We start from the raw sequence: 27,604 nt of genomic DNA on the forward strand, positions 1-27,604 counted from the left end.
TTGTAGCTTGTCACCTTTGGTTTATATCAAGCCAATTCTTACTTTTGATTTGTATATTTTATTTATTTTACTAAACGTTATTACAAGATGACTAATAAGAGGTTTAACTCGTGAGATTAATTATATTTAATTGTAAGAAAATTAATTTTCATGGTTAAAGGTTCAAAAAAATTATAATTGACCTGTGCTATTCGCGCCCCATGACGTATTTCGCAGGCAACTTCGCATACAACTAGCAATTACTTCAATGCTGTAACTTACATTACACATCGCGTCGGTGTCAACATTTAAGGAGCCCCTAGTGTTCGTGCCACCATTACAAATGAGTGTTATATTAATTATTGTGAGAATCGTTTGAAACATCAACTGTAATCAACGGGGTCGCGGCACTATCGTCTAGAAAGCGCAAGTTCATTTTTTACTTTCACACAGATTTTATACACCTACCGTCGTACCGTACCGTAGTGCCGTCTTTAGGATCAACGAGGCTATAGGCCAAGGTACTGGCTGGGGCCTATGTAAGGGATGGAAAATCCTTAAATTTTAACTTTATCATTTTTCAGTTTTTTAAGCTGTATATAATTACTGTTATTTTAGTGCAAAAATAAATTTTTAAACAAATTTTCTAAATCTTGTTTCTATTTTACCAAGTGTGTGATTTGATATTTTTCTTATTATGTTATAAAATTTGTTGTTATATATCAAAAATTTTCAGAATTGTGGGGCCCCTGCCTACCTCGGGGCCTCGGGCCAGGGCCCTGCGGGCCCTGCCTTAAAGACGGCACTGCTACCTATTAAAGTTTTCATCTTTATATCACTACTATTTCTCGATATACGATTTCTGTCCATATATATTTAAGGGCAAAATTTACATTTTATATGAATAATTTTAACCGGAATATATTTTAATGATAAATTGAAATTCAAATTTAAGTGTCGTATATTTCGTAAGACTTTTGCGGTTTATCGCATATCATTAGCAAATTACGGCAGTAAAATATTAGTATAGAGGATGTTGCATTTTTTTATTATCGTTGATAATCTTCACGTTTAATTGTCTATTTTGACTTCAGGCATTCCCAAGAGTTCTTGGACTAATTAGCCAGTCTTTGTAACGAGTTAGATATTCGGTTACGCAAAGTTATTTTGTTTATAATTATATAATTGACGTGTGAGCGGCCGGCTGCGCGTCGTTTTTATTCATGGTGTCTGTTACATATTATTATGTATTCTTTAGAGATATTTTGGTAAGGTTCTAATAAGGTTTGGTAAACAGTTTAGTATTAATGGCATGTATTAGAGAAGCATTGTGCCTGATTGAACCTATATAATAATATAATTCTGCTCGAATAATGCAACTTGAATAATTAATATATGATTAATATTCACAATTACTAATAGATTCTAATTGCAATTATATTATGCTCTTGTGTGCCTATTACAACATAAATTAACATTACGTGATTATAAACTGTAATTACGACATAGCAAGAGCAAAAAATACGATAATTTTGAATTTTATAAACAACATTTCGTTACCTACCTTACCACGCCCTGCTTGCAAATATCCGTCTAGTTTATCATTGAGTATGAATGCAAAATAATATTATAATGGTATTGAATGAAACGTGATTAGCTGAGACTATCTTGTGTTAATATTAGGTGTGCTGATTATAAAGCGCAGTGACAATATCCAAATGCACTAGGCAAATCATTAACCCGCTTCCACACCGGTTTCCAAGGCGCTTGAGAGAGCCTGTGAATATTACAGCGCGATTTCAACTTTCTTCGCATTGATGGATGCTACTGCCTACTGGTGACTTCATTCAAGGGAACCAGAACTTATCCGACTATGCTTTTTTTACCATTACTTTATCGAAACGAATACTTCTATACTAATATTATAAAGCTGGAGAGTTGTTTATTTGTTTGATTGATTGAACGCGCTAATCTCAGGAACTACTGGTCCGATTTGAAAAATTCTTTCGGTGTTAGATAGCCCATTTATCGAGGAAGACTATAATATTATATCATCACGCTAAGACCAACAAGACCAACAGGTCTTAATATGTATTTTCTACTGTCTTTTGAAATCGGGTTATTTCAAAAATTCAATATGAAGTTGGGACGACAAATACATAGAATTTATATCCTTTGGAGAATCGCCAAGTAACCTACATCACTATGCGTATAAATTCACTGACTTATATGTAACTGAGTGGGTCGCAATTGTTTTATTTTAAAAACAAAAAAAAAAAAAACACTACAATACGAAGACACGGGTTTGGAATATAAATAAAAAAATTGTAAAACAATAGACTCTTTTTTAGATAAAAGTTGGAAATACATAGTTTTTAGAGTAAAACGGAAAACTATTAACTATTCGACAATGTCTGCTATAAGTACTTATATCATTTTCAGAATATATTTATATGAATAAATTCTAAAATATTCCATTATAATATGTGATTACATCGCGAGGGAAACAACTGTTCACAATTATTCATAATAGATTCATTATAAATATTATAATTAATAATTGTCTGTTTACGGCAAAAAAATGTGAGTAAAAACGCAACGCGTTGGTCACATGATTTCTACAACTTTTATGAAACAGAACTTTAAAGTGTGGGTAAATATCGAGCTCATTTCATCTTTATTTCGTCAGTGCTCCGGTTCCAGAACAAAATTAGAAACAATTGAGCCATATAAACAAACGCGGCGATTGTTTACGGCACATCATCTATGTCTTGAGAAACCTTTCACATTGAAACATTGATGTATTCATTTTTGAGCTAACACCAGGCGTATATTGGGTCAAAACAAAAAAGTACATATTGTTTGATATAAATAAGTATTCTGACCGCATTCTTTATGTGAAGAATTTTATCGATGCAATCGAGCGTAGGTATTAGCGAAAACTATTGTTGTTGTGGTTTATTATTTAAGTATGACATCGTCATCAACTTTATAGAGATATTGATCGGCACGTAGAGTTCCTCACATTAAAGGTTAGTAAGTTGTAGGATAAGTTGTCATGTTTATTTCAAGAAGGAGGAAAAACGTTAAGATGCCGTTTTTAAATATAAAGTTTTATTTCCCGCAAAGAGACACCTTTTGTTCTACATAATACCGGGTAGATTTTTTCCCTTTTTGTTTTTAGTCTCTCTACCAGAGATTAAGCTCAGATAATGATGCGCTAACCACTAGACCATGGAAGCGGTATTTTAACAATTGAATTTTTATCTGCAATCTACATACCTATGTATAATGTACTGTTTAGACTTTAGAGTAAAATAAATTTCTTAGGTTATGTTGCTTTTCTTTATCAACAACGCTCCATTGTATTATTGTTCACTTCATAATATTTATTTTATAGATATAGTTTATAGCTGTTGGCCACAATCCAAGAGATAAAGATCTACAGGATATCGACATCTCAAGAGAAAAGCTAATTGATTTAAAACGTCAACTCACCTATAGTTCCGGGAAACCAAGCGCACAATGGATTCCGCTGGAGGTCTGTACTGCTGTTTCCAACTCTGATTTCAAGGTCCTGCAGAGGTTGGTGACCTGCAAATGTACAATTTTGTTAGAATTTACTTTAGAAACCTTGGACACGAGATGTGTAAGAGAGGATGAATTTATGTTTAGAACTAACCCTTTTATTCTTAATGGTTGAGTTATTATTTCAGAATCCAAAAATTAAGTGACTGATGTGATGCGAATTTAAAATGACACGGCGTTAATTGTGTCTGCGATTATACAGCAGGCAGTCGTTACATACATCATGTGCGATAAACTAAATTCAATTAAGAGTTTATAGTACGAGATTGCTAATTCAAAAATTTTATATATACATATTTATAATTAGGAGAATATATTATATCGACCAGGTTGCCAGTAAAAAATTTGGCCGCAAGCATTTTTAATTAAATTTTGTTCTAATCGATTTTTCGAAAAAATTTCGTTTACTTGTTTAAATTTTGGTTTTACCAAAAAAACTATGAACGCACTAATCCTGCTGTGGGATCTTAGACTATTATATGTATTTCGAATGTTATCACTACATAAAAGTATAAAACAAAGTCGCTTTCTCTGTCCCTATTTCCCTATGTCCCTTTGTACGCAAATCTTTGAAACTACGCAACGGATTTTGATGCGGTTTTTTTTAATAGATAGAGTGATTCAAGAGGAAGGTTTATATGTATAATAACATCCATTAAATAGTGGAGAAGTACTGTTATTTTTGAGGTTTCTAATGTGATGTCGTAAATTTACATTTTTTCCTTTACACTTGCAAACGCAGGCCCTACGAGTTTTATCAAAATAATGTACTTAAGTATTGTACACATTGAAATGGTCTACAGAAAAGTCCGCGATTGTATATATTGATTATTGTCTATCTCTTATGGATAACCCACAATAACTTTTTTTTGTCATTTACTTTTTACGACAAATAATGGTTAATTTTCGAAGCGATTTTAACCAATACAGCATTAATCCTTAACCAATTAAATACCTTGAATACATTGTTCATTTAATATAGATCTATATGGCCCTTTACATCGTATGATTTAAGTGAATATTTTCGAAGATAATATTGCAGATTTAAAAATTGCGGGACGTAGCGTTTGCGGCGGTACCTTCCGGCCGGCCGCCATTGCACCCGTACGAAGCCGGGGCGGGTCGCTAGTAAACATTATTTAGATCGCTTGAAAAGTATGCGGCGGCCGCGCATGTCATATCGTGTCGCATGGTCACTCACTGCGTTCGCTGTTGCTACACTATTCTGTGGACTGTGACGAATTACGAATACGCTCTAGACACGAGAAACCAAATGTAATTATGTGCCAAAGAAATGCTGTAACATGTAAATTGCTCATTTAACTTGTTACAACCAATTATACGTACATTCGACAAAATAATTTTTGTGTAGTAAATTGTTTCAATTAACTAATATTACTGTATGGATACTTTTGCGTTCTACCAAATGAGCATTGTATTCACTTCTTAGTGGTTCTAATGTAAGATAAGTAAACTGCAGGCCGTATATAACAAGATTAGAAAGTCCATTCCGATTGCGGAAAGCACTTAGTAAACAGCTGACCTTGTCAGTTGTCACAATTCTCTCTTTTAATGCCGATTTTCAATTACCATGGTAATAAGAAAGAGTTAAACACAGATCTAGCACTACTAGATTCCGAACATGCGTGGCCACCTCAGTGCATTTCGCTCTATCTTCGAGTGTTGCCATTTTATAAACATTCCTACATTTTAGGGAAAATTTTCATTAAAAATACGTCCTCAAATTCACTCTAACATTAATTATTTATTACAATTCAGTGTAATAAATAAATAATATTAGGTGAATTTGAGGACGTATTTTTAATGAAAATTTACCTTTGTAGTTTTTATAAACATAATATACATTCGAGAAGGGAAGACCACAAATAAAGGAATATTAAATTCAGATACAGTTTCAATGTGTTTTATTATCATAGGTTATTTTACACATGTATAAATTTCTGTGCTAAGGGCCGATTACAAATATTGGAACATAAAAATCAAGTAGGTACAAAATCTACATAGCCCGATGTCGAATGTTTTTCGTACGTAAACGCTTTTGGGCTTATGAAATTTAGATATAAGGAAAAGTTGCGTAATTGGCTTGAATATCGTTTCCTTGAGTTTTAGAAAATATTTATTTCCGTTTTCGATGCTGCGGAGAACTTCTGTTTCTTCCATATTTATAAGCATTTAACAAGCAATTTCTTAAGACGATTAGCTGATATCTGTTTTTGCTTCTGCAACTGAAAAAATAAATTTTATAATATAAAATATTTTTTGTGTCAAGGCCATTGTATTAATTATTTTAATACCAATATATTGGTATCAAAGTATAACATTAATATACATATATAGCAAATAATTAGAAATAAAAATACTTCAATATATTAAATTTGAAACTATGGCATCAAAACAACTCTGCTTTTAGAAATAAAAACATTTTTTAAAGAGAAATGCTAACAATTAATGGCAAATAAAATGGAATTAATGATTAATTTACTCCGGTTATAATTTTTTATCCATTATTAAGTATGTATTACCAAATAACTTGTTATTTTTATTAATTAAGATGTATTTTTAGTACAAACCAGTTTTCGAGTTTTAGCACCTGGGGACACATTTTAATCATTTGATTTCTGTCTATTCCTTTTAACTCCTCTATAGCTCGTTGATGGTATTGGAATTTGGATCATCATTTTGTGTTGCCGATACTGACTGCACAGATTCAAACTAAAAAAATATAAATTCTTAGATTTATATTTTACTTTTATTTTACTAGAGAGTTAATGTTAAAAGCAATTTAATATGTAACAAAGTTTAATAAACGCATATGAAAATAATCTATCTTAGGGTTATAGGGAAATCTAACAATGGAATTTGATTGTGATTTAAAATCAACTTCTTAAAATGTAGATAAGTAATTACATTCATGCTTATTGTTGGCGTAGCATTTGACTGAAGGAGAGATAATTTAGGTTTGCAAACAAAAAAATTGCGTTAAAATTCTTTGAACATATTCTCGCTTTTTAGATGGTACCCAATTTTACCGACTAGCATCAATCCATATTTTACGAATGCCAGAATACGTTGGAAAACTATTGGACAAACATTTTTTTGCAATTTTGTGCACTTTTTTTCCCATTTGCAGGCAACATTGTGATTGAGGTTATCTTACACTTAAAACCTAAAACTACCACGAAATATTAACAATAAGAATGATCAGTTGATAGGAAACAGTCAAATAAAATGATTCTGATATTATGTATCTATATTTAATTGTTTACTTACGAATGAAACGAAATTCCATCGGCGTTTGTTTCCGTGCGGCTGTTATAGCCTAATACGCTGCAACCACCCATAATTATAAACACTCAGTACACGTAGGACATTCAGAACACTTTTATAATTAACTTCCAAATGTATTTATCACCAAAAAGAACAGTAGACACAAGAAAACTAATTAAATATCAGATCTGCTTTGTTTGTTTGGCCCAGATTTGACATTGGGCCATCTAAAAAGTGGCCACGCAGATAAGGACAAAAAAAACGTATCTACATCCCCTTCACTCACATAGTGAAAGCGTAGCTATCTATCTCGTTTCACCATAGCATTGCATATCTACTAGTGCTAGATCTGTGGAGTTAAATTTAAATTTATAAATGTCAAATTTAATAGAAATAACAAAAAAAAGGTTTCATTATTAAATAGATTACATTGAATTTTATGATTGAATTAACGTTTATAGCTCATAATTACATTTGCGAATTAAAGCTTTCTGTGAAGCCGGTAATATGTATAATAAATATAATTTTAGTAACGTTGCATTAATGGAAATTTGGAGTGAATTAAAATTTTTAAGCTCATGATTGCATATTCTCTCAGTGGCACGTGCTGTTTAACTTAAAGCCTACGTATTTATTATTCAATTTAAGTAACAAATTATTAAAATTATCTTCCATTCTCGTATCTAATACTATTAGTTTTAATATATCGTACAAGGCATAACGAAATTACAATAAGTTCCTGTAAGTGTAGGTATGCATGCAATGGATCGCTCCATACAATGAAGAGAATAATTTTCGTCTAGCATTGATTGAGCTTTTGAATTCATTCGGTAGGTAAGCTGGAAACCACAGGGTTCCCTTTCAATAAAACTCTTTTAAACTTTCATATATGTATTTAAAAATAAATCAAAACTTTAATAATTTAGTTGCTACGGGCGTAAAAATATTTTATTTGTATATTTACAACATCCTACTAAATTAATAACTCTCTTTTCTAAGAATTAAAGAAAATTGTTAAATATAAATGAGTACCGAGAACTGCTTAAATTCTGATAAACTGCATCAAAATCGTACCTCCCACCCACTTGAATATCTTTTAATAGCATAAAATCTATAAATCGTACTTATAATAAATACGTTTCATGCTATAATTGAAGAGCAAAATCGTTTTTAATCCGTGAAGAGCGATTTACTCAATCCGATATCTAATTGAAAGCAAAAGCATACATAAGAATTCACAATTCTACTAATTGCCGATGGCTGCTCTTGGGAGCAATCGAAGAAAGGGTTGGAATTACATGTAAGGCGGATAATGATGCTTTTAACATCAAGTATCAACAAACATTCATTGTATTGAATTCAAAGCTGGATTACGTTTCAAAGGATTTTCTCGTTGTATTTTATCCGTATTTATTTTGATTGCAGTTTAATAGTTAAATAAACTATGTTTAATTGGCTTTGAAATTGTGTAAATATTAGCATGGGCGGTTTTCAAAAATTGATTATTAAATATTTGGCAAAGATTTCGTGAATAAATATGTTTAGTTTTATAAATTTATAAAATATTAGTTTTAGTTTACATAACCGTTGAAATTTAATCAAACTATCTTGATACCTATATAAAATATGTACTTACCTAACCGAAATTTTGTGTACTTTTTTTGATGTAGCTGGTAGGGAGCCTGATGGTAAGCTCTACCACACATTTGCAGATACGTAAGATTTGCAAAGCTTACGACAGTTCTTAAAACCTATAAAAGCGGAGATCTTTATGCGTGAGTATAATATTATCTTAGATTCCCTACCACAGCATCCTCTGGTGGTCACTCTGACGACTTTAACAGCATAATGACGCAGCAGATCCACCTGCCACCACGGAGAGGCTTCCCTCTGCGTCTCCGTGCACCGCTTGCCGTCGTGTTCTGTGGTCTTTTCACCATCGTTCCCATTGCTGGCGTGGCCCCCACGAACAGTTGTGGACTGATTAGCAGGCTTCCTGAATGCAACATTCGTGCCTGTAAAAAGTATGCTTATCACTCAAAAATACTAATGCAATATTAAAAAAGGAACAGCTTTTTCTAAACGATAAAGTAAGCAGTCATAGGGAATCCAATAGTGAAAACTAATCTTGTATTAAAATTTGAAATCTGACTACGTGGGATGCGTGGAAGAAATAGCTTATAAGCAATAGGTAAGTTGCTTTATTATTGTTTGTGATGCTAAGTTGTAGAAGTTACCAGCGAAATCTTTTTATCTGAGTTAATTTACCTAAGCATGTCGATGATGCAAACCCTTCATATTTTTCCCTACCAAAAAAGTGCGCAAGGGCGCCAAAGAACATTTCAACCCCAAAAAAATTTAGATCTTAATAAAGCTTTATTTTACGCATAATGTGCACGTCATATTAACGATCACGGTGCAATTGAAACAAAATATAGGTACTTAAATAATTTAAAAAAATCAGAGATGATAAAAGTGTAAGTAAACAAACTAGAAGATATTACAATCATGATAGCAATATCTTGCCACTTTTAAAAAGTAAATATGATCGTATGATCCTTAGGGATGTTATTGCATTTATGTATTTCTTCTATTACTAGATAGATTTTCCATCACGCTTGATCTTATAGAGGTTCTGTTTATGATTTGCAATTTGTAACATAATATCAGAAGGAAATCACTTGGGACTTGTATGAAAATGTTTATTCCACACGTGTAACCTATAATTTTCCATACGTTCAAAGGCACGAAATAAAAATAACATTATTCACTAATAAGAAAATCTCCTTATGATTATATCTTATCGGAGAATTATTGTAGATGTCTTATAACCTCATAATATGGCAATCCGCGTAATATGAAAAAGAATACAGTCCCAGGAAGCTATTTTTCATATAATGGACATAATACGTACCACAAAAAGGTGATTCCGCCGTCCAGTCCCCTCGTAACGAACACTCTCGTTGACGGGACCCGAAGAGTTCGTAGCCATCGTCACATTCATACGTAGCCACTGTTCCTGGCACTATGTCACCATCGGTGGACAGAGACACCCTTGCGTTTGGCGGTACAGCAGGGTGCCCACAGCGTCTGTCGCCTGCAGGACAAATCTAGTATAAGCACAGATAATATACTGTATAAGATCCTACTAATATGATACATGCGAAAGTTTGTGAGGACCATCCGTCCTCACAAACTTGTATGTATCATATTATGGATGTTTGTTACTCTATCACGATTATACTACTAAACCGATTACAATGTAATGTAGGTAGCTGAAGATCCAGAATAAGACATGCTTTTTATCTCGAAAATCCCACAGGAACGGGCACTATGCGGGTTTTTCTTTGAAAAAGCGAATGAAACCGCGGGCGCAAATCTAGAACAATATACAAATCGTAACCTTTAAAAATTGATTAAAGATTCGTTAAAGTTCACTCGTGTATCAATCTCGGATCAAGGCTAGTTATTTTTCAATATTTCAATTTGGCGTTTCAGTGGAGGAGGCACTCCTATTGAAGAGTCTGTAATATGCGAGCTATTTATGGAACCTATTATTATATTTTCCTTTATGCATTAGCAATATTTTCTGTCGGATTAAAATAGATATGTATTATAAATACAGGATATTTGCAGTGTTTTATTTTTGCTTTGTTATAGACGTTTAGGTACTTTTTCAGTAAATTACAAAGAAACCGATATAGGTATACCTCTCAACAAACACGTTTTATAAATTCGATAGTATATATTTTATTTTAATAAAAAATAATAATTAACAAGACTCAAAATATCTAACAACAATCTAATTATCGTTTTAAGAGTATTTTGTAGAAACAATCGACGGGGAAATCTACAACTGAATCATAGAGCTTTGTTTATATTCAAGATGAAATGCTATTGTACCATGTGTTTACTTTACACGTGCAATAGTTACGTGTGATGGAAACGTTCATATAAACAGTAAACAATCACTATTTAACAAGAGCATTCAGGAGTAAATATAAATTTAATCGAACTTTTTTATTTGCACAACAAGTTATAACAAAAATACGAGGAAGCTTGCAAAAACAAGCTTTTGCGAATTTTAATTAACGTTTAAAACTATATTAAAAAATGTTAATTGTAATTATAATTAACATTTTTCGTATTTAATATAGAGTAAGCAACAAACTTGGAATTTAATATTTATTTTTTACGAAATGTTGCTGCAATTTTTTTTTTATCATTAGTATTAAAAAGTGTTACTGGATTTTAATTATTCTACGTTAGTTCAAAACACAAAGACTGATTAACAGGACTATCAAGTGCCTCTTTAAAATTACCACTAGATAATTATATATCATGAATTCCAAAAAAAAAGTCTAAATATTGTTAAGTGAGTGTTAGATAACAATCTTTGATTTTCTTTTTGTTTCCTCACCGTATGCGGTCAAAATTTTAATGAACACTATACAGTGACAATAGTTATGTATCCACGTGTCTTGCGGAACAATGACGTAATTATTGCATATATAATCTGTAACGACGACGTGATCTGCCTATACTAGTGCAGTGTTGCCAAATATGTATGCAAAAGCATTAATTTAAAGTCCATACATATTTATTTGAAAGTAAATCATAAACAAGGTACATTTTGTTTTTCTTCAGTATCAAGAAAAATTAACAAAGAATTATGTCTTCATAACATGTGACCTTGATCATATAACCCCTTTTACTGTGGACAAAGAAAATGACACAATAGAAGCCTATTCAGAGCTTTTAAGTAACGCTGGCAGATAGACGAAGGTATGACTGCGGCTTTCAAGATATAATGTAATAACCTTGCAGTATTTGTGTTGCATCGTTGTTTACTCGACACTAAAGAAATGTAAGGACTAAGGATTTATTATAAACGCTCATGAGTCTAAACGAAATGAGCTTTTCGACACTCGCCGACCGCCGTAAAAGCAAATGGACGTGCGTATACCTTTCCCTGATCTTGTTTACGATGCTTTAAAAGGTTTATTCAACCACGCAGTGTTTTGTAGAATTGAGCTCTAAATCACGAAAATGCCTTTATTGTTTAAGTCGTTGACGTATTTTTTAAGCAATTGAAATAAAAACACTGCACTTTTTTACTTAGCAATTTAGGATACCTATACCACAATATCTATATGATAAGCTAAGTTATAATGTATATTCGCAATCCAAAAACACCGATTTTCAAGAACACAATGACTTTTATACAATCTTGTAACACAGGTTTAGAATGTGGCGTAGGTATCATTTGACGATTCCAAATAATACAGAAGTAGGTATCTGGTATACATTCTTGAAAGTTGCAAGAATAAATGTTTGCGTTTGAGTTCGTATTCTGGGTATAATTTGATATTATGTATTTCTTATACAGGGAATAATCTAAGAAACTTAAATATTTGATCGCTGTGTCTCGTAGCTTGAACCAACCTTGCACAAACGGGGTCAATCGGCTCACGTCTCTGTTTCGGACTCACAGAACTATCTGGTACGGATTTGAATTCAACCGCAATTCATTTTAAAATAACATAGAGGAGGCAGCCACCTGTAGGGCCAAAACTATACTACCGATATTCTGTAGCGAGAAGCTTTATATAAATTAGAGTAGATCTTCCGAATAACGCAATTTATTTTGTGACGTTGGAGGGGTTGTAGGTGGCTACCGATTGAAACGATTTAAAATTTAAATAATGCTTAGGTAACAATAGAAAATTACTACTTACCTAATTATAGGTTATAAACTATATTTTTATTTGTATTTATCCCGGGTTAACCTGGGCGGAGCCGTGATGAGCTACTGCCGGTATTGTATTAACTAATCATCTTAGCTATCCACCGTAAGATCCATATAATGATCAAAAACAATTTAAACGTACATAGTTACAAAAATACTCTCAATACAAATCGTTTACCAAGCTGAGTTAAATAACTAGACACAATGTGTAGTCCCGATAAATTTGATTCTTTTGTATAAACAAATCTCGATGCTCCCTCGACTAAAGCTAGTGGATTATCATGCATTTTAATCTCTCAGGGAATTTAAATCTCTATGTTCTACGTAGACTCGCAAAATAAAGTGAAATAGGTACGTTATACATGTTACAACTCAGGTTGCTATCGTATTTACACCAATATCCTAATGGATATCCTGCACATTTTGTATCTGACATAATTGGTGCAGATTGCGTTAACGTATGTATATTTTTATAAAAAAGGTCGAAAAAGGCCCGAATTGCTTCGAGAAAAGGATGGTACGGCCGTGCCGCTTTTTTTTTGCTCGACTTGGCGGGGGCACTGCCGTGCCCCCAGATAACATTAAATTTGATTAAGGTTTCTTGTGAAATTCTTTTACACTTGTTTCAGGGTGGCCGGCCAAGTGGGCGTTTTAATATTTCGAGACGTATTTCTTGTGAGATTTTGCAAAGTTTCAATGTACAATTTTCAGATCACCACGTGAATATATTTGTACAATATTTTAAATATTTATATCTATAGGTAACATTTTTCAAATATTTGTATATAGGACCACTTTGATTTTAATATGCTTTTTTAAGCTTAAAAATATTAAAAAGGAATATTAACGATAGTATAAATAAGATTTAAGAAGAATCCTTTAAATTAATTTAAATATAACGTTTTTTCATCTTGTTTATCCATAAAAGCTCGTTGAAGTGTCACCAAAGAAACTACAAAATGTACCTACTAACCAATTTCGCAATATAATTAAGACATCATCAGCATTTAAAATAAAATAAAATATTTTAATAAGACTCAGGGCGTCTATTATTATTAATTAATATTATTAAATCAGAAATACATTCCGAGTTCAATTGCACCAATACGAAGTGAATGTTACGATCAAGGTGAACGCTATCCGGCAAATTATTATTTGGGTAAATTTTATACAAGTCGCTTTCATAATATCCTTAAGGCAAAACGTCCTCGACTTAATATTCGATGAGAACCAGTTTTTTGTTCAATGATTTTAAATTATATAAGACACGCATTTCAACTTACATTTATAAATTTAAAACTCTACATTTCTATTTTATCCATTAGTTTTGAAACCTGAACCTTCATAAACAACATCTCAGCTTATAAACTTTCTAATGAAACTATTAGAAAACAAATTTAAAATAGTTTTGTAATTAAATAACTACCTACTTCATTAACAATTTTTGTAAGTTACACAGAAGCCCGGCGCATAGAAGCGAAAAGTTTATAAAATAATAACATCAAGGTAAAAGTTATACATCGCTTTTACCTATAGACCAGTGCCGATAATATTTGAAACAAAAAAATCACAGTAGGATGAAACCCATTAGAAAAGGAGGGGAATATGATAAAAATTAAAGGAAAATAAATTACAGTCAATCCGACTTCAGGAAGTGGGAGGGGGGGAACTTTTAAGGCTAGAAACTGTCTATGTCGCTTTGAGAAGTTACTTTTTAACACACACAATGAACTAAAATTCAAATAAAATACTTTAATATTGACATTTAAAAATTTCTGATGCAAAAAGCGTACTGTTCCAGGTTCCTTTGAAAAAGTGTAAATAATGTAACAAATGAATATGAAAGAGAAGAACAAGAAAGAAAGACAAGAAGTTCCCGGATCGATCAAACAAGCCGAAGGTAATTCTAACAAAAAGTGAGTTGTCCATGATTCCAAGTAGGCATTAGGTTACGAGTGTGTGGTATTCAGCGCAGTTGACGAGGTCGAGCGATTCCTCGTGCGTCCGAGATGCCGCCGGCTAACGGTTAGCGATTGTTCTAAAGACAAAAACCCATAGTACGTGAGCGCCCTACATGCATGCATCATAGTGGATCATATGTGACGGGAATCTATGCAGTATGCTTTATACGTGTCAATTTAGGAAGAGCTACAAGGTTTATGAGCGAATTGTTATTTACAAATAATATAACTTACTTAGATAATTTTCGTAAGTTGATGTGTTCCAAAACTAATATAGAACGCTAACGAAGCGGATAACAGATCAAAATTACAAAACAAAACGATTGTTGTACACAACTTAAGCGTATTTATAAAATCTTAGTAATAGATCACGTATTGAGGTCACTTATTGTGAAATGGAATAGAACGTTTGCTAGCAGGCGATCAAAAGTAACTGAATTCTCTTGGTAAAGGGCGATTCTTAACCTTTACCTACGTTATTATGCACCTAAAATCGTAAATACATATAATATTTTCGAAACATGACTAATAACAAATTAAATAATTGTTGAGACATAGCTGTTACTTATTTTCAATATTATATGTACGAATATAATGTTTTTTTTATTATAAATAAATGACCAAGGAGTTTTTTTTTTGTCGTCGCGGTCGTTAAGATACTGAGCGGCTGTCTTGGTACACGATTCGATCGGACGCTGATGCTAATAAGAATGTATCGATATCATCATATGAATGGGTACAGTGGGTCTACTAGAATCAGTTAAAACAAAGTAAGAGGTAGGTAATTATTGATTTGCACGTAACAACAGATACATTATTACGCTCAAATGTATATCATTAAAAACTAATTTGTTAATGGCAAAAAGCAATACCTAGATAATACCTGTTTTGCCACCACAATGAAATTATTTAATATTCAATTATTTCATATTACAGTGTGCGGTGACAAAATAATGTTGATGAAATAATGTAACGTTTGATCCAATATAATTTTATTGAGGTTTGATAGTGAAGCGTATAAATATTACGCTTGAGTTATTGTTGCATCAACGTATTTCTGTATTGAGAGGACAATATCTAGTTATGTTATGACTTATGAGAAAAATCTGATACTTTTTATTTTTATACATTCAATAATTGAAATAAGTTTCTTATCTTAACATAGTAGGTATAGCCAGATATTATAATTAAGCCTTGATAAGATCATCAAATGTGTTACCATCATTATATTTCATTTAGCGTATAACAATGAAAATAGGATCTAAGTATGTTATTTGTGTCTAATCCGTACGAGAATTAATTGTGGGAATATAATCACAATGAACGAACTTACGCAATTGTCGGTCAGCCTTGATACCTCGAACTAAACTTAGAGAATAAACTTTTTGTAGCTATATCATATGAAACTAGTTTCTACCTGCGGCTTCTGTTGTGATGTACACGGGGCCTATTTGCTATTCTAGACTATAGTATAAATTAGTAATCTATCAGCCTGAATCTGTCACACTGGAATATATCCCTTAAGTTCTCTTATAATTGATTTAAAATAAAACCAATTGTTTCTAAAGTACTATTAGTGGATTAAATAATAATATATTATGTACTATTCTAAAATATGGCCGTGATTTTACACGCACAGCGCACCTAATATGATTTCTTCCAGGAATTCTGCAATTGCGAGCTCTTTCACTATCAAAATATCACATATTAATTTTTATGCAGGCTACGAATCAAATATCACCGGCATATTTGAGAAAATAAAATAGACGATATTAGAGACTTTATGAGACGATTTCAAATATTATTGCGATAAATTATTGCTTACCTACGTAATAAAATACGTTAAATAGGTGACGGCACCTTAAAACATATTTAAACCTTACAAGAAGACAGGACACAATATCTAATGCGAGTTCTTGAAACTGAATACAAGAAAGTTTTAAACAGAATTTTCTTTAATATTTACACACGTGCATGTTTTCATTGTTGAACTTATACCTCGAAGTAACTTCTACAGAGAATTTACAAGATATTTATCAGTTTATTGGAATACTTTGAATAAAATTTTCACTTTAAAATATGAAGATTGTGGCATTACATATTTTAAAGCGAAGGTTTGTGTTAGATTTTATCTTAAATCACGAGGAAACAAATTCTTAATTACAACATTTATTTAATCCTTTAATGTAGCACTCGAGTTTCATGCTTTTAGGATTATTTTATAACTATGATTAACGTAAGCAAAGCGATCAGCAGTTTTTACCTTTCTTGCTAAGTAAATGGATTTACGTTTATTATTAAAAAGTTGAACCGCGGTATTGGGAATCTAAAATGCATGCGTTTTTTGCTCGATTGTTTTATTAATTTAACAGGCGTTTGATTATACGACTGGATGTTATTCAGGAAGTTTGTACAACGAAGGGTCTTAATAAAAAACTAAACTGTAATAATACCTACTAGGATATAATTAAGAAGTCTGATTAGGCTATTTTGTTGCGATATTTATAACCTAAGCCAGCTTCTTCGTTACTTCATACTAACAACCTAACTAACCTCTATAGAACAATCGTAACAGAAATAGGTCGAGATGCTGTAAATAACACAACTAATCTATTTAAAAGCTAAAACAATTTGTCATTGAAGATGTGGTCCTGTACCCTGATGTCATAGCCATATAAAGGCAGTTAAATTTAGCCGCCTTCATTATAAAATAAACATGGCCTACATAGTGGATAATTAAAATGTACTTACTAAAGGACTTTATCTATATTTAAAATTCATTTATAGTATGTAATAATCCATATGAAATACTTCTGACTGTACAGGTAATAAACCTGTTGAGAGCTTGTTTGCTAAAAACGATTTAAATACATTTAATGATTTTCTTTAATATTACAAACATCAGTATAAATTTCATCATTACAATCATTGCATCGTCGAACAATGGCGACGTAAAAAATGTACCTTTGTACGTGTCTTCTCTCTCGCGTAGACTCAAAGCTCCGATGTTTCTAGTTTATTCAAAGTATTTAACCAGGATGCCAGTACAGCGTACAATTATTTATTTATAATAACAAGATTATATATGGTATAATTGTAATTAATACTTATTCAATATTCAATGATACTACATATTATGTACTGTGTACATAAAATACTTAGAGAGAAAAATACCTTATTTAGTCCATGCACAACGCAAACTATGACGAAGACTGTAAAAAAAACATGAGTTGCCTTCTTATAATATTATGTATGTTTTAAAATTATTAAATAAACATTATTAGCTAAATATTTTGAATTTAATATATTTATAATTATAAAGATCCTCTTACATAATAACTAAAAGATACGAGCTACGTAAATAAATTGCATTTCTCATTATCTAAGCTTAACAATTTATTTATTTATTTGTCAGCATGGGGTGTGGTCACAAACATTTGGAACTTCCCTTTTAAGTCATATAGACCTGTAGTAGGGAAGTTCACACGAATACAACACAAAAAATTTATTTAATTAAATATGTACTAAGAAATAATAAATATATAAATATAAATATATTATATAAGTAATAAGTAAATAAATACAATAAATAAAATCAGAATATCTTATATATAAAATTATCGTGTCACAATGTTAGTCTGCATACTCGTCCGAAACGGGTGGACCGATTCTCATGAAATTTTCTGTGCATATCGGGTAAGTCTGAGAATCGGCCAACATCTATTTTTCATATTTACCACGGGCGAAGCCGGGGCGGACCGCTAGTTTTATATAAAGATATTCAATATACATACATATATACAATAAAATAGAATAATTTATATAAACAAAATCATGTTAATTTTAATTTTATTTTACAACAGCAAATCTTCCGAATCATCATAAATGATTAATGATTAAAATCATTAATTGATTGGGAATAAAATTGTCTGGAGGCAAATAGTGTTTTATTATTTATTTGTGGTAGAACGGAGAATGGTTCTTTTTTTAGAATGTTTGGGTCGACTTTTATGTTTTTATGTGTTTTAAGTATACATTGCTGAATATATAGTTTTCTTACCGTAAGGACATTTGCTTCTTTATATAGGGCATCAGTTCTATATTTCTTTTTCTTAAATAGCGCAAATTTAATAATAGATCTTTGTGCCCGTTCTATACTAATGAATTTTGATTTAAAAGTGCCACCCCAAATCGTAATGCAGTAAAGTAAAAGAGATTCGACTAACGTTCTATATATGTACATAATTAGTTCCTTATCTGCAATATCACGTAATTTTATGAAGACCCCAATTAGTTTCCTGGCGCGTATAGTAACAAGATTTATTTGCGGTTGCCAACTTAAATTTTTGTCCATAATGATACCTAAGTATTTGATTGTATTTACTCATTTAAGAGGGGGGCAATTTGATGAGCAAGATTTATAATCGGTGCAGTGGTGAAGAGTTAATGTTAAATTAGGATCTGGTTGCATATTGTCTCTTATTGAAAATGTAATGTAATATGTTTTTGACGTGTTAAGTGTGAGCAGATTCATATTTAACCAGTTCGATATCTTAAATAACGCAGAATTTGCTAGATCAAATACTTCGATCCAGTTAGAGCCGTGGATGAAAATAGCGGTATCGTCGGCATATGAAAAAATTTTTCCGTTTTTAATTATTATATTTGTTAAGTCGTTAATATATGCTAAAAATAATGTGGGTCCAAGGACGCTTCCTTGGGGTACGCCGAAGTTGGAACAATTTTCATCATCACTTATGATGTCATTGTTCAGCTTTACCCTTTGAGTTCTGTTATAGAGGTAATCCGTTACTAATGAGTGAAAAGTACCCCTAACGCCCATTTTATTTAACTTTTCTAGAAGAGTGGAGACAGAGACGGTATCGAAAGCTTTTTTTAAATCCAAGAATATGCATAAAACTTTGCGCTTTGCATCTAATTGTTCTGTTATATTATTTGTAAGGCTGGATATAGCGTCTTCAGTACTGATTCCTCTTCGAAAGCCAAATTGTGAATTAGAGAGAAGGTTGTATTTGTTTATAAGACTTGATAATCGTGAATTTATTAATGTTTCCATTATTTTTGAGAGTGCTGTCAGGACCGAGATCGGCCTGTAATTGCTAATGTCGTCTCTGTCTCCACTTTTAAATATGGGAACAATAATAGAGCGCTTCAGTTCAAACGGGAAGATTCCGTGGTGGAAGCACAATACAGCAAGATGAGTAATGCTAGTTAGAAGGTAGCTTTTAGCTAGTTTAAGGAAATGTGCAGGAATGTTATCCCAACCGGCCGCAGAATCAGACTTAAGATTATTTATGATAGTTTCTATCTCATTTATATTCGGTACAATAATACCTATCGAGTTTATTTGGGAGGGAAGTGAAGCAATGTATTCTTTTTCTAAAATGGGAGGGAAGTGAAGCAATGTATTCTTTTTCTAAAATTGGTTCCCTTTTTATTTTTTGAGCCAAGTCTATTCCTATGTTGTTAAAATATTTATTAATGTAATTTGCAGATTGTAATGGAGTGGTTTTTATATTTAATAGTTCAGTGTTAATTGATTTTTGTTTATTTATATTAGTTAAGTTTTTTATGCATTTCCACAAGGACTTGTTATCATCTTTAGATTTATTGAGTAACGTTCTTTCATATTGTTTTTTTAATTTTTTAATTAAATTATTGCAAAAATTGCGATATCGTCGATATGTGATTTGCAAAATATTATTATTCTGGTCGAGCCGAGCTGTTTTTTGGAGTTTATTTCTGTTATTAATACATTTTAAAAAACCTGGAGTAATCCAGGGTTTTAGAATTCGTTTGTTGGATGAAATTTAGGAGGTTTTTGTAAATTTATTTAGACATTTTGTTATTAAATTAACTAAGCTACTACATAAAATGTTAGGATCGTTTATATTATTTAAATAAGCTTTTAAAAAATTTAGCTTGACCGTTGGGTAACATACATATTATTTAATATTGCAACTCTTAATAATATTTCGTGGAAGTTATATATTACTTGAAAAGCTGTGTTGTAAAATATAATCAAAACGTAATATGATGAAAATCCAACTGAAATGAAATTGAAATTCCAAGAACCTCTACGACAATTTATTTAATGTCCATACGGAGGATGTGGGCAAATCTCGCTGAAATGTCAATAGTTCAATATTATATGCACAGATTATATGGAACCTATTTCGACGTGACATTTTGATGTTTGAGCATAAACAGATTACAGCGAAAACAGAATTTACATTTCACCGCTCGCTGGGCGGGGGTGGGCCGATCACCTTGAATCTCTGAACATAACCTGTCACATGTAATTATCGTTGATAAGTTTATGCTAAAAAGTATCTCTGTTTACTATACCGAGTATGTGGATTCCATCGCATAGCACCAGTCTACGCTCGTTGTTAACACCCAAATACTTCATCGATTTAATACGGAATACGGATCGAGGTTTTAGCGTGTTTATTAAAAAAAATAAAATGTACGATGAATTTTGAAACAAATTGAAAACTGTTTTTATACGTGGATAATAACATTGTTTTGATACTTTATAAATTTCTTCTTTGTGTAAATTTTTGAGCGGCTTATGATTATATTGGAGGAAATATTAGAACGCAAAATAGTAATAGCATTTTAACGTTTTCAGACGTACTAGGACTACTTTAGTTGCGTTTTCATTTATGGAGATACCGTTATACTTACTCTGAAGTCTGAATTAGTACTAGTAGGCGTCCATAATATATGGTGATTTTTCAACACTTATCAACTCTTATGTCTGACCATCGCCGATACTGTTTTGGAAAGGCCGTCTGTCCGACCACTTAATTACATTCATATGCCCTTGATGTACTTAAAACGTAAAACCGTAGGCGTGAGGACTAGAACACATATCATATTTTATTTTATTGCTTAATATAATCTGGAGATTTTATACAAAAATAATCTTTAGAAACGCCTATGTATATCTGCATAACAATCTTGTACTAAAACTTTAATGTGTTTTTTTTCGTGCGCCGAAAAAAGCGGAAATAAAAACCGGTCGAACCATTTTTGAAATAATTACTTGGATGATGATTTTTATATGCAGACATAATTCAAATACCTATTTTTATTATCATCACTTATTATGTACCTAGTCTTAGTACCTAGTAGTAAGTAAAAAGCCATGACACGAGCGCATTACAATAGCGACATAACTGGGAAGGATAAATACCCAATACTTATTCCAGGATCGTGAATGCGAAGGATTTTGTAAACGTGTATCGGTCACTCTTCACATGATCTGGAATGTTTAACGGATAAGCTACAGACCTACAGATGTCGTCAAAGTAACCATAGCGACGCCGATCGACTGATTTATTGCCCACTTGTAGCATGTGCAAGGTTTTTGTGGAGTTTTTTTACGACAGGAAGGATTCGGGGCTTCAATGAATAATACAGTTTGTGTGGTCAGATTTACATTATTTGGTAACGGACGATGAAGACAAAATTAACGATAGTGAAACGTATATCACTAATTAACAGAATGCTATTACACGTCGTTTATCCGATGCAATGGAATTTTGGTTGCATATCAATGGGTGAACAATGAGAATCAATGTAAAATTAATCGTATTATGATCTGATTCGGAGAATTTGAACAGTACTGCAATTATGGGGTTAATTGTGTTTAAGCCAATGCTATACCAAACAGGAATTTATCAGTAATAGCTTGTGTGTGATTGAATATAACCAGTAATAATATTATGTGGTTTGTGCAAATTGATGAAAATGGTAAAGCATGCAACGAGATATTTTAATTTCGCGTAAATTTTATAATATTGTATACGCTAGTATAATTTCACTACTTAGTTTTAATAATGCAGTCTGAAGAAGCATCTTCAAAAATTCTGTAGAAAGAGTTGTAACAGTTATCACTTGAATATAACGATAATGGATTCCCGGAATCTGGATGAGTACCAACACTTATAGTCAATACTATAGTCAATATTTTGTTGTAGACTGCATCTCGAAGGTATTACAGTGCTTAGTTGTTCGCAGACACGTGGAAATTTCTAAGAATGATTTATAAATTCTATATACACAACAAGTACTCAATAATACGTCCTCATAATTTCTGCAGTGTTTTCTTGTTAATAGCGTAGGTTTCGATAGCACAATTCCCGTGAAAAAGAATTGTTCCTTTATTGGGTTTACTTGGAAAAAAGTATTACGAACATTGTATAATGGAAATAAATTGTTGGGTACATCCAGTTTACTTAAATTAAAGACTTGTGTCTTTAATTCAGTCACAATTAATGAATTAATGTCCGCCCTGGCCTAAACCGAGTTCGTCGAACTCTTATAAGGTGGTTTCAGAAGTAATAATCGTTTTTGCTACCTAAACACACGACTCAGACTTATATCTAACATATACTTGTACATTCATGTAGAAAGCTTAATTCCTTAACTGATAAAGTTATGAATATCAGAAAAATGTAATTATGTTATAAGCCCGATATTCCTGCAGTCTAGATGCAGTGACAGCTGACATAAACTAATTAACAATTATTTGCCTCACAATTTGCGTATTTACTGGTACAAAAGACATCTTGTTTTTTACCCCTGAGCAATGTTCTGTTTGTGAAAAGTTTTCGCAACGTTCGCAATCGCAAGTTTAATATCTATTGTGTTTATTAGTTCCCTCTTTTAATTTAAATTCTTAGTTAATTGCAGAGAGAGCACAATTTTCTAATGTAATGCAGGATTTGTGTGCGGCGATTTTATAATTAATAAGTATTTTAGTTATTTGTATGATTTTAATATTGAGTGAGGAAATAAATGTTCCTGCAAAAAAAGATCATAAAGATTTTTTGAAACCAATGTGTTGCGTGTATGAAGTATAGATTTGTAATAAGTCAGAAATAATGTACCCTATCTTTTTCAATTTCTCTTTAAACAATAAATTTTCTAAAGACATCATATTGTAACTTATTGACATCAATTTTTGTTTAATTTTAATACTCAGCGTGCAGCCTTTGTAGTCAACGTCAAAGCGGAAAATAAACTATGTATCAAGTTATTGCTTTAAATTTCCTGCCCTTAAAATAATATTTTAAGTACATATTTGTTGTTGTTTCAGAAATGTTGACAAATTTAATGAAACGCAAACTGTTATCGCAAATATTGAACACTGAAATATTTTTATAACATATCCAAACGGTGTTTTGGAATTCGATGCATGAATTCTTCATTCCTACGCAAAAAATGTAATATATTGGAATAGCTCTCTATTGGTCATAAATTCTATTCGGCTGTGTATATGCGGTTACTAGATAATCGCGTTGAATAGGACACTATTAACAATGGAAGTTAATTACAGGAATTGCTGGTTGTTTGATGTCAGCCCGACTATGTTTGGCGTCAAGTTGATATTTACAGTTTAAGCTCTTAGTCGGAGCTTACTCATTACAATCCCGGTCTTCTGGTACGTAGACTCTCCAGTTTGAGAGTCAATACCATTGATCCGTATCAAAGTACTAGTGACGTATGTGAAAACGTGTAAAGCTCTTTGAGCGAGGCTTCGTGGCCTCACAGACCGACTTGACGCATCTTGCACCGATTGTACGTGTGCACACTAATATTAGGATTTTAAGTAGAAATCAAAAATGACCGGTTGGTAGCAAATATTTTAGTTGTATATGGCTTCGAATTTATTATTATATGAAATTCGATTACATGCCTCCAGGCTTGTGAGGGTGACCTTACCGGTATGATTCGTGCCGGAGCACGGCCAGCTACCGCAAGTGTTGTTTGTTTATTATAACACGAGTTGAATTTATATTAGAGTAAACAATTACAAATAATTAAACCAGTTTTCCATAATGTATTATTGCTATCTTTCTCTCAGACATAAAAATATCAGATAGCCAGCCAGGTACAGCGAGCTGCTAGCTGCAAACTAAAAGAGAAAAGACAGTGACAATTTTATATTATGAATATGTAGTTTATATGAATTAACAAAATGCATTAAGCTTGCCTTTAAATTGCTCTCCATTTAGTGACCTTTTCACGTTGGGTCACTAAATTAACATTCACGTTAAAGTGCCCCTATTTTATGGTTTCCATTATGGAATCAAATAATGTTAACACTCCACCTATTAAGGGTAAGTAGTAAGTATAGTTGATTAAGGCACAATGCAATTATATAGAGACTATTTAGTCTTTAATAACATGACATTAGATGTTGTCGTTTAATCGCGATCATCTCGGTCACGCCCAAAAGTATTGTAATAATGGCAGTCTTAGATTACAAAATAAAAGACAGATGGAGCGTTGCCGAACTAAACCGAATAATTTATCGTCATTTCCATAAAGCTATGTGTGCTGTCATTTCGCCGTTGCACTGTACGTACACGGTGCTTCTGTGTGGGTGTTATGTTACCAGATATTGAAAATTTTCCCAAAATTTTCCCCGACTACGGAAGAAAGAGGGTTATGTTTTTCGAGTGTAGGTATGTATGTATAATATTTCTTTGACACGCCCTGCAGTATAAACTGTTGGATCGATTTTGAGTTGTGACTTATGAGGTGTCATTGCAATCATCTGAATTATGAAGGTAGCTGTGGTGGTAGTGACGTAGGCTACATAAATTATTAGCAGTCATGTTTTAATTTTTATTTTAATAAAAATTCGGGTTTTTGATATTATTTTATAATATTGTAAAAATGATTTTATCACCTATCTACTAAAGTTATACATGGACAAAATAATTTTATTCAATTTTTATTAAATAAATTACATTAAAAAAAGTTTTTATTTTTCAAAACATATGAATGCGAATAGCGGTAGTTTTTAGTCGAGAATGCGGGACATTTTATTTTCATCATATCCATCATGTGTTCACATGAATTAAATCGCAAGCGAAAACGACGCTTTCATAAAAGTAACAAAAAAATGTATAATGCTTTTTAAAATAATCTAATAATGACCATGAACTTTTATTGCACTATACAAATAATCACATTCACGATCGAAAAATCCAACAGCACTACCCCGAATATCTTTTAACCATTTTACCCCTAAAAATGGCAAATTCATTTTCAAAATACTGGCAGCATACGTTGAAGTTTTGAATTCCTTCGTATTTGTAAAATTATTATTTGTACACAAAATTAAATAAGCCAAATAATCTACAGAAAATCTGTAAAACGGTGTTTTATCTTTTTGTTTGTTTTCGGGAACAAGTTTTACAGCGTTTTAATATCACAAGACAGCATTTTTTTACTAAAATATCAAACCCCTTTTGACGTATTGCATGACACTAGAATCGCTATAGCACTAGCGGAGGAACGTATTCGTTTTTGATTTCGTATTTTCTTTGACAAGGGCGATGAATGATTGACATGCTCCATCTGTATTTTATTTTGTAATCTAAGATGGCAGTAAATTCCTTTGAGGTCTCAATGCAATGATAGCAAACAGCTATGTATATCTAATTTAATTAGCATCTGAGTTATATTATACTTTCCAATAACCGGTCCATGCCCACGTTCATTTGACTGATAGGCATTCGATATCGAAGATTGAAATTGCGTTCCACTATTTGCTTCCACGAATTATTTGTAAATTCAAATATGCCAAAGCAGATGTGAAAAATATTTTATTTAAAATTTTATAAAGTTTGTGTTGTAATGTTGTTGTGATTTCCTCAAGTATGGGGAACTTGCAAATATGTACGAATGTGGGCGTCATCGAACATTGCCCTCTCAAAGTCTTCAACAAAATATCGTCATTAGTCCTTGACTTTTGTCTAAGATATGTTGAGTATTCTTGGCTTATGGTTTGTGAATCCATAATCCAAGGTTCTAAATCTTGTACGGGGTTGCGGACACAAAAAATGTCGGCTAATTAGTTATCGTAACAAATGATGTGGATTTTGTGGTTATACTTATATCTATGATATTAAAAGCAAGTTAGATCATTGGTCAGCACCACCCAAACGCTTGGAATTTTTACCTATTATAATACACATATAATATTACTTACCTTTAGAAATTGATGTCACAACAGTTATTGTATTCAAGATCATGTTTTGTTTATCATATTAAATATATTCATATGTGCCACATAGATTATTACGTTTCAGTAAATAATTATGGAATAACAATCTCGCTGAATATATTCAAGGTTTTACCTGCGTGTTTATTTAAATTGACAACAGATATTTTACGGGATAGTATTTCATAATCGTTGAATTAAAAATCCAGCATTGTGATGTAATAAAGAAAGGATTAAATATTTCACGACAACGTCGTTATAACTAGAGAGTAAAAGAGAGAACTACCCTGTACTTATTCCAAGAGATTTCTGTGAACATCGGGTTTTATTTTACGTGCTCGTAGAACGTGGATGCGAGAGTGAGAGTGGGCACGTTGACCCAGTGCCCTTATCCGGTCCATTCTTAATTCACCTAACCTTTACCTATTTTCTTCGTGAAACGCACTATAGTACTGTGTTTTTATTTTACGTATTGAGGAGAGGAGAGGCTTATCAATGATCTTTTTATTTGATGCCTAATCATTAGAATATATTTATTTGGAATCAAAATCGATTATTAACTATATATACAGGGTGTCCCACTGTTGGTATACTAAGCTCAAAGGAGGTTATAGTTTTGCATACGCGAGTTCATAAAAAATACTTATAAAATTCCAGACGCATTTTTTTCAAAAAGATGAATTCTTAAAACTCTATGTGTACACCCATAACAAGCAACCCGCCCAACCTTGCCACCTGCACGTGGGCTATCGTTTAAGATTATGTTTTCATAGACGAAATTCTCACATTAGAGAAGCGGTATATGCCGGCTGCACCTAACTAGAAAAGAAAACGTGGATTTTCAGGAAAAATTTAGCAAACAATTTTTGACGTAATTTTGTTGTTTATGTATTTTTACGTGATCAGTACATTTAAAACTACAATTCTCTTCGCGCTTAGTATACCAATAGTGGGACACCCTGTATATCGTGTGTCTGTATAAAGCAGTAT

The 27,604-nt window shown here is 32.1% G+C and overlaps 1 protein-coding gene and 1 long non-coding RNA gene across 2 annotated transcripts in view; both read right to left on the bottom strand.

Annotated features, from left to right (window-relative positions):
- fw (CUB and Sushi multiple domains furrowed) overlaps positions 1-27,604 on the bottom strand; it is a 52,392-nt gene that overhangs the window by 11,126 nt on the left and 13,662 nt on the right. Inside the window, exons 2-4 of the mRNA XM_090102583.1 lie at positions 9,770-9,952; positions 8,661-8,870; positions 3,478-3,573 (exon numbers count right to left, since the gene is read on the bottom strand). Of these exons, the coding sequence (XP_089958709.1) occupies positions 3,478-3,573; positions 8,661-8,870; positions 9,770-9,952 (489 nt within the window). The remainder of the gene's footprint in view (positions 1-3,477; positions 3,574-8,660; positions 8,871-9,769; positions 9,953-27,604) is intronic.
- LOC149911071 (uncharacterized) lies at positions 5,478-7,121 on the bottom strand. The gene is made up of 3 exons (XR_016457329.1): positions 6,859-7,121; positions 6,159-6,300; positions 5,478-5,813 (listed from the first exon to the last, which is right to left on the bottom strand). It is a non-coding gene; the product is annotated as an uncharacterized LOC149911071 (long non-coding RNA).

Source organism: Colias eurytheme, chromosome 1 (assembly GCF_061535395.1).
Source record: "Colias eurytheme isolate Ceu_HAF_F1 chromosome 1, ilColEury1 Martin Lab GWU primary, whole genome shotgun sequence".
NCBI lineage: Eukaryota > Metazoa > Arthropoda > Insecta > Lepidoptera > Pieridae > Colias > Colias eurytheme.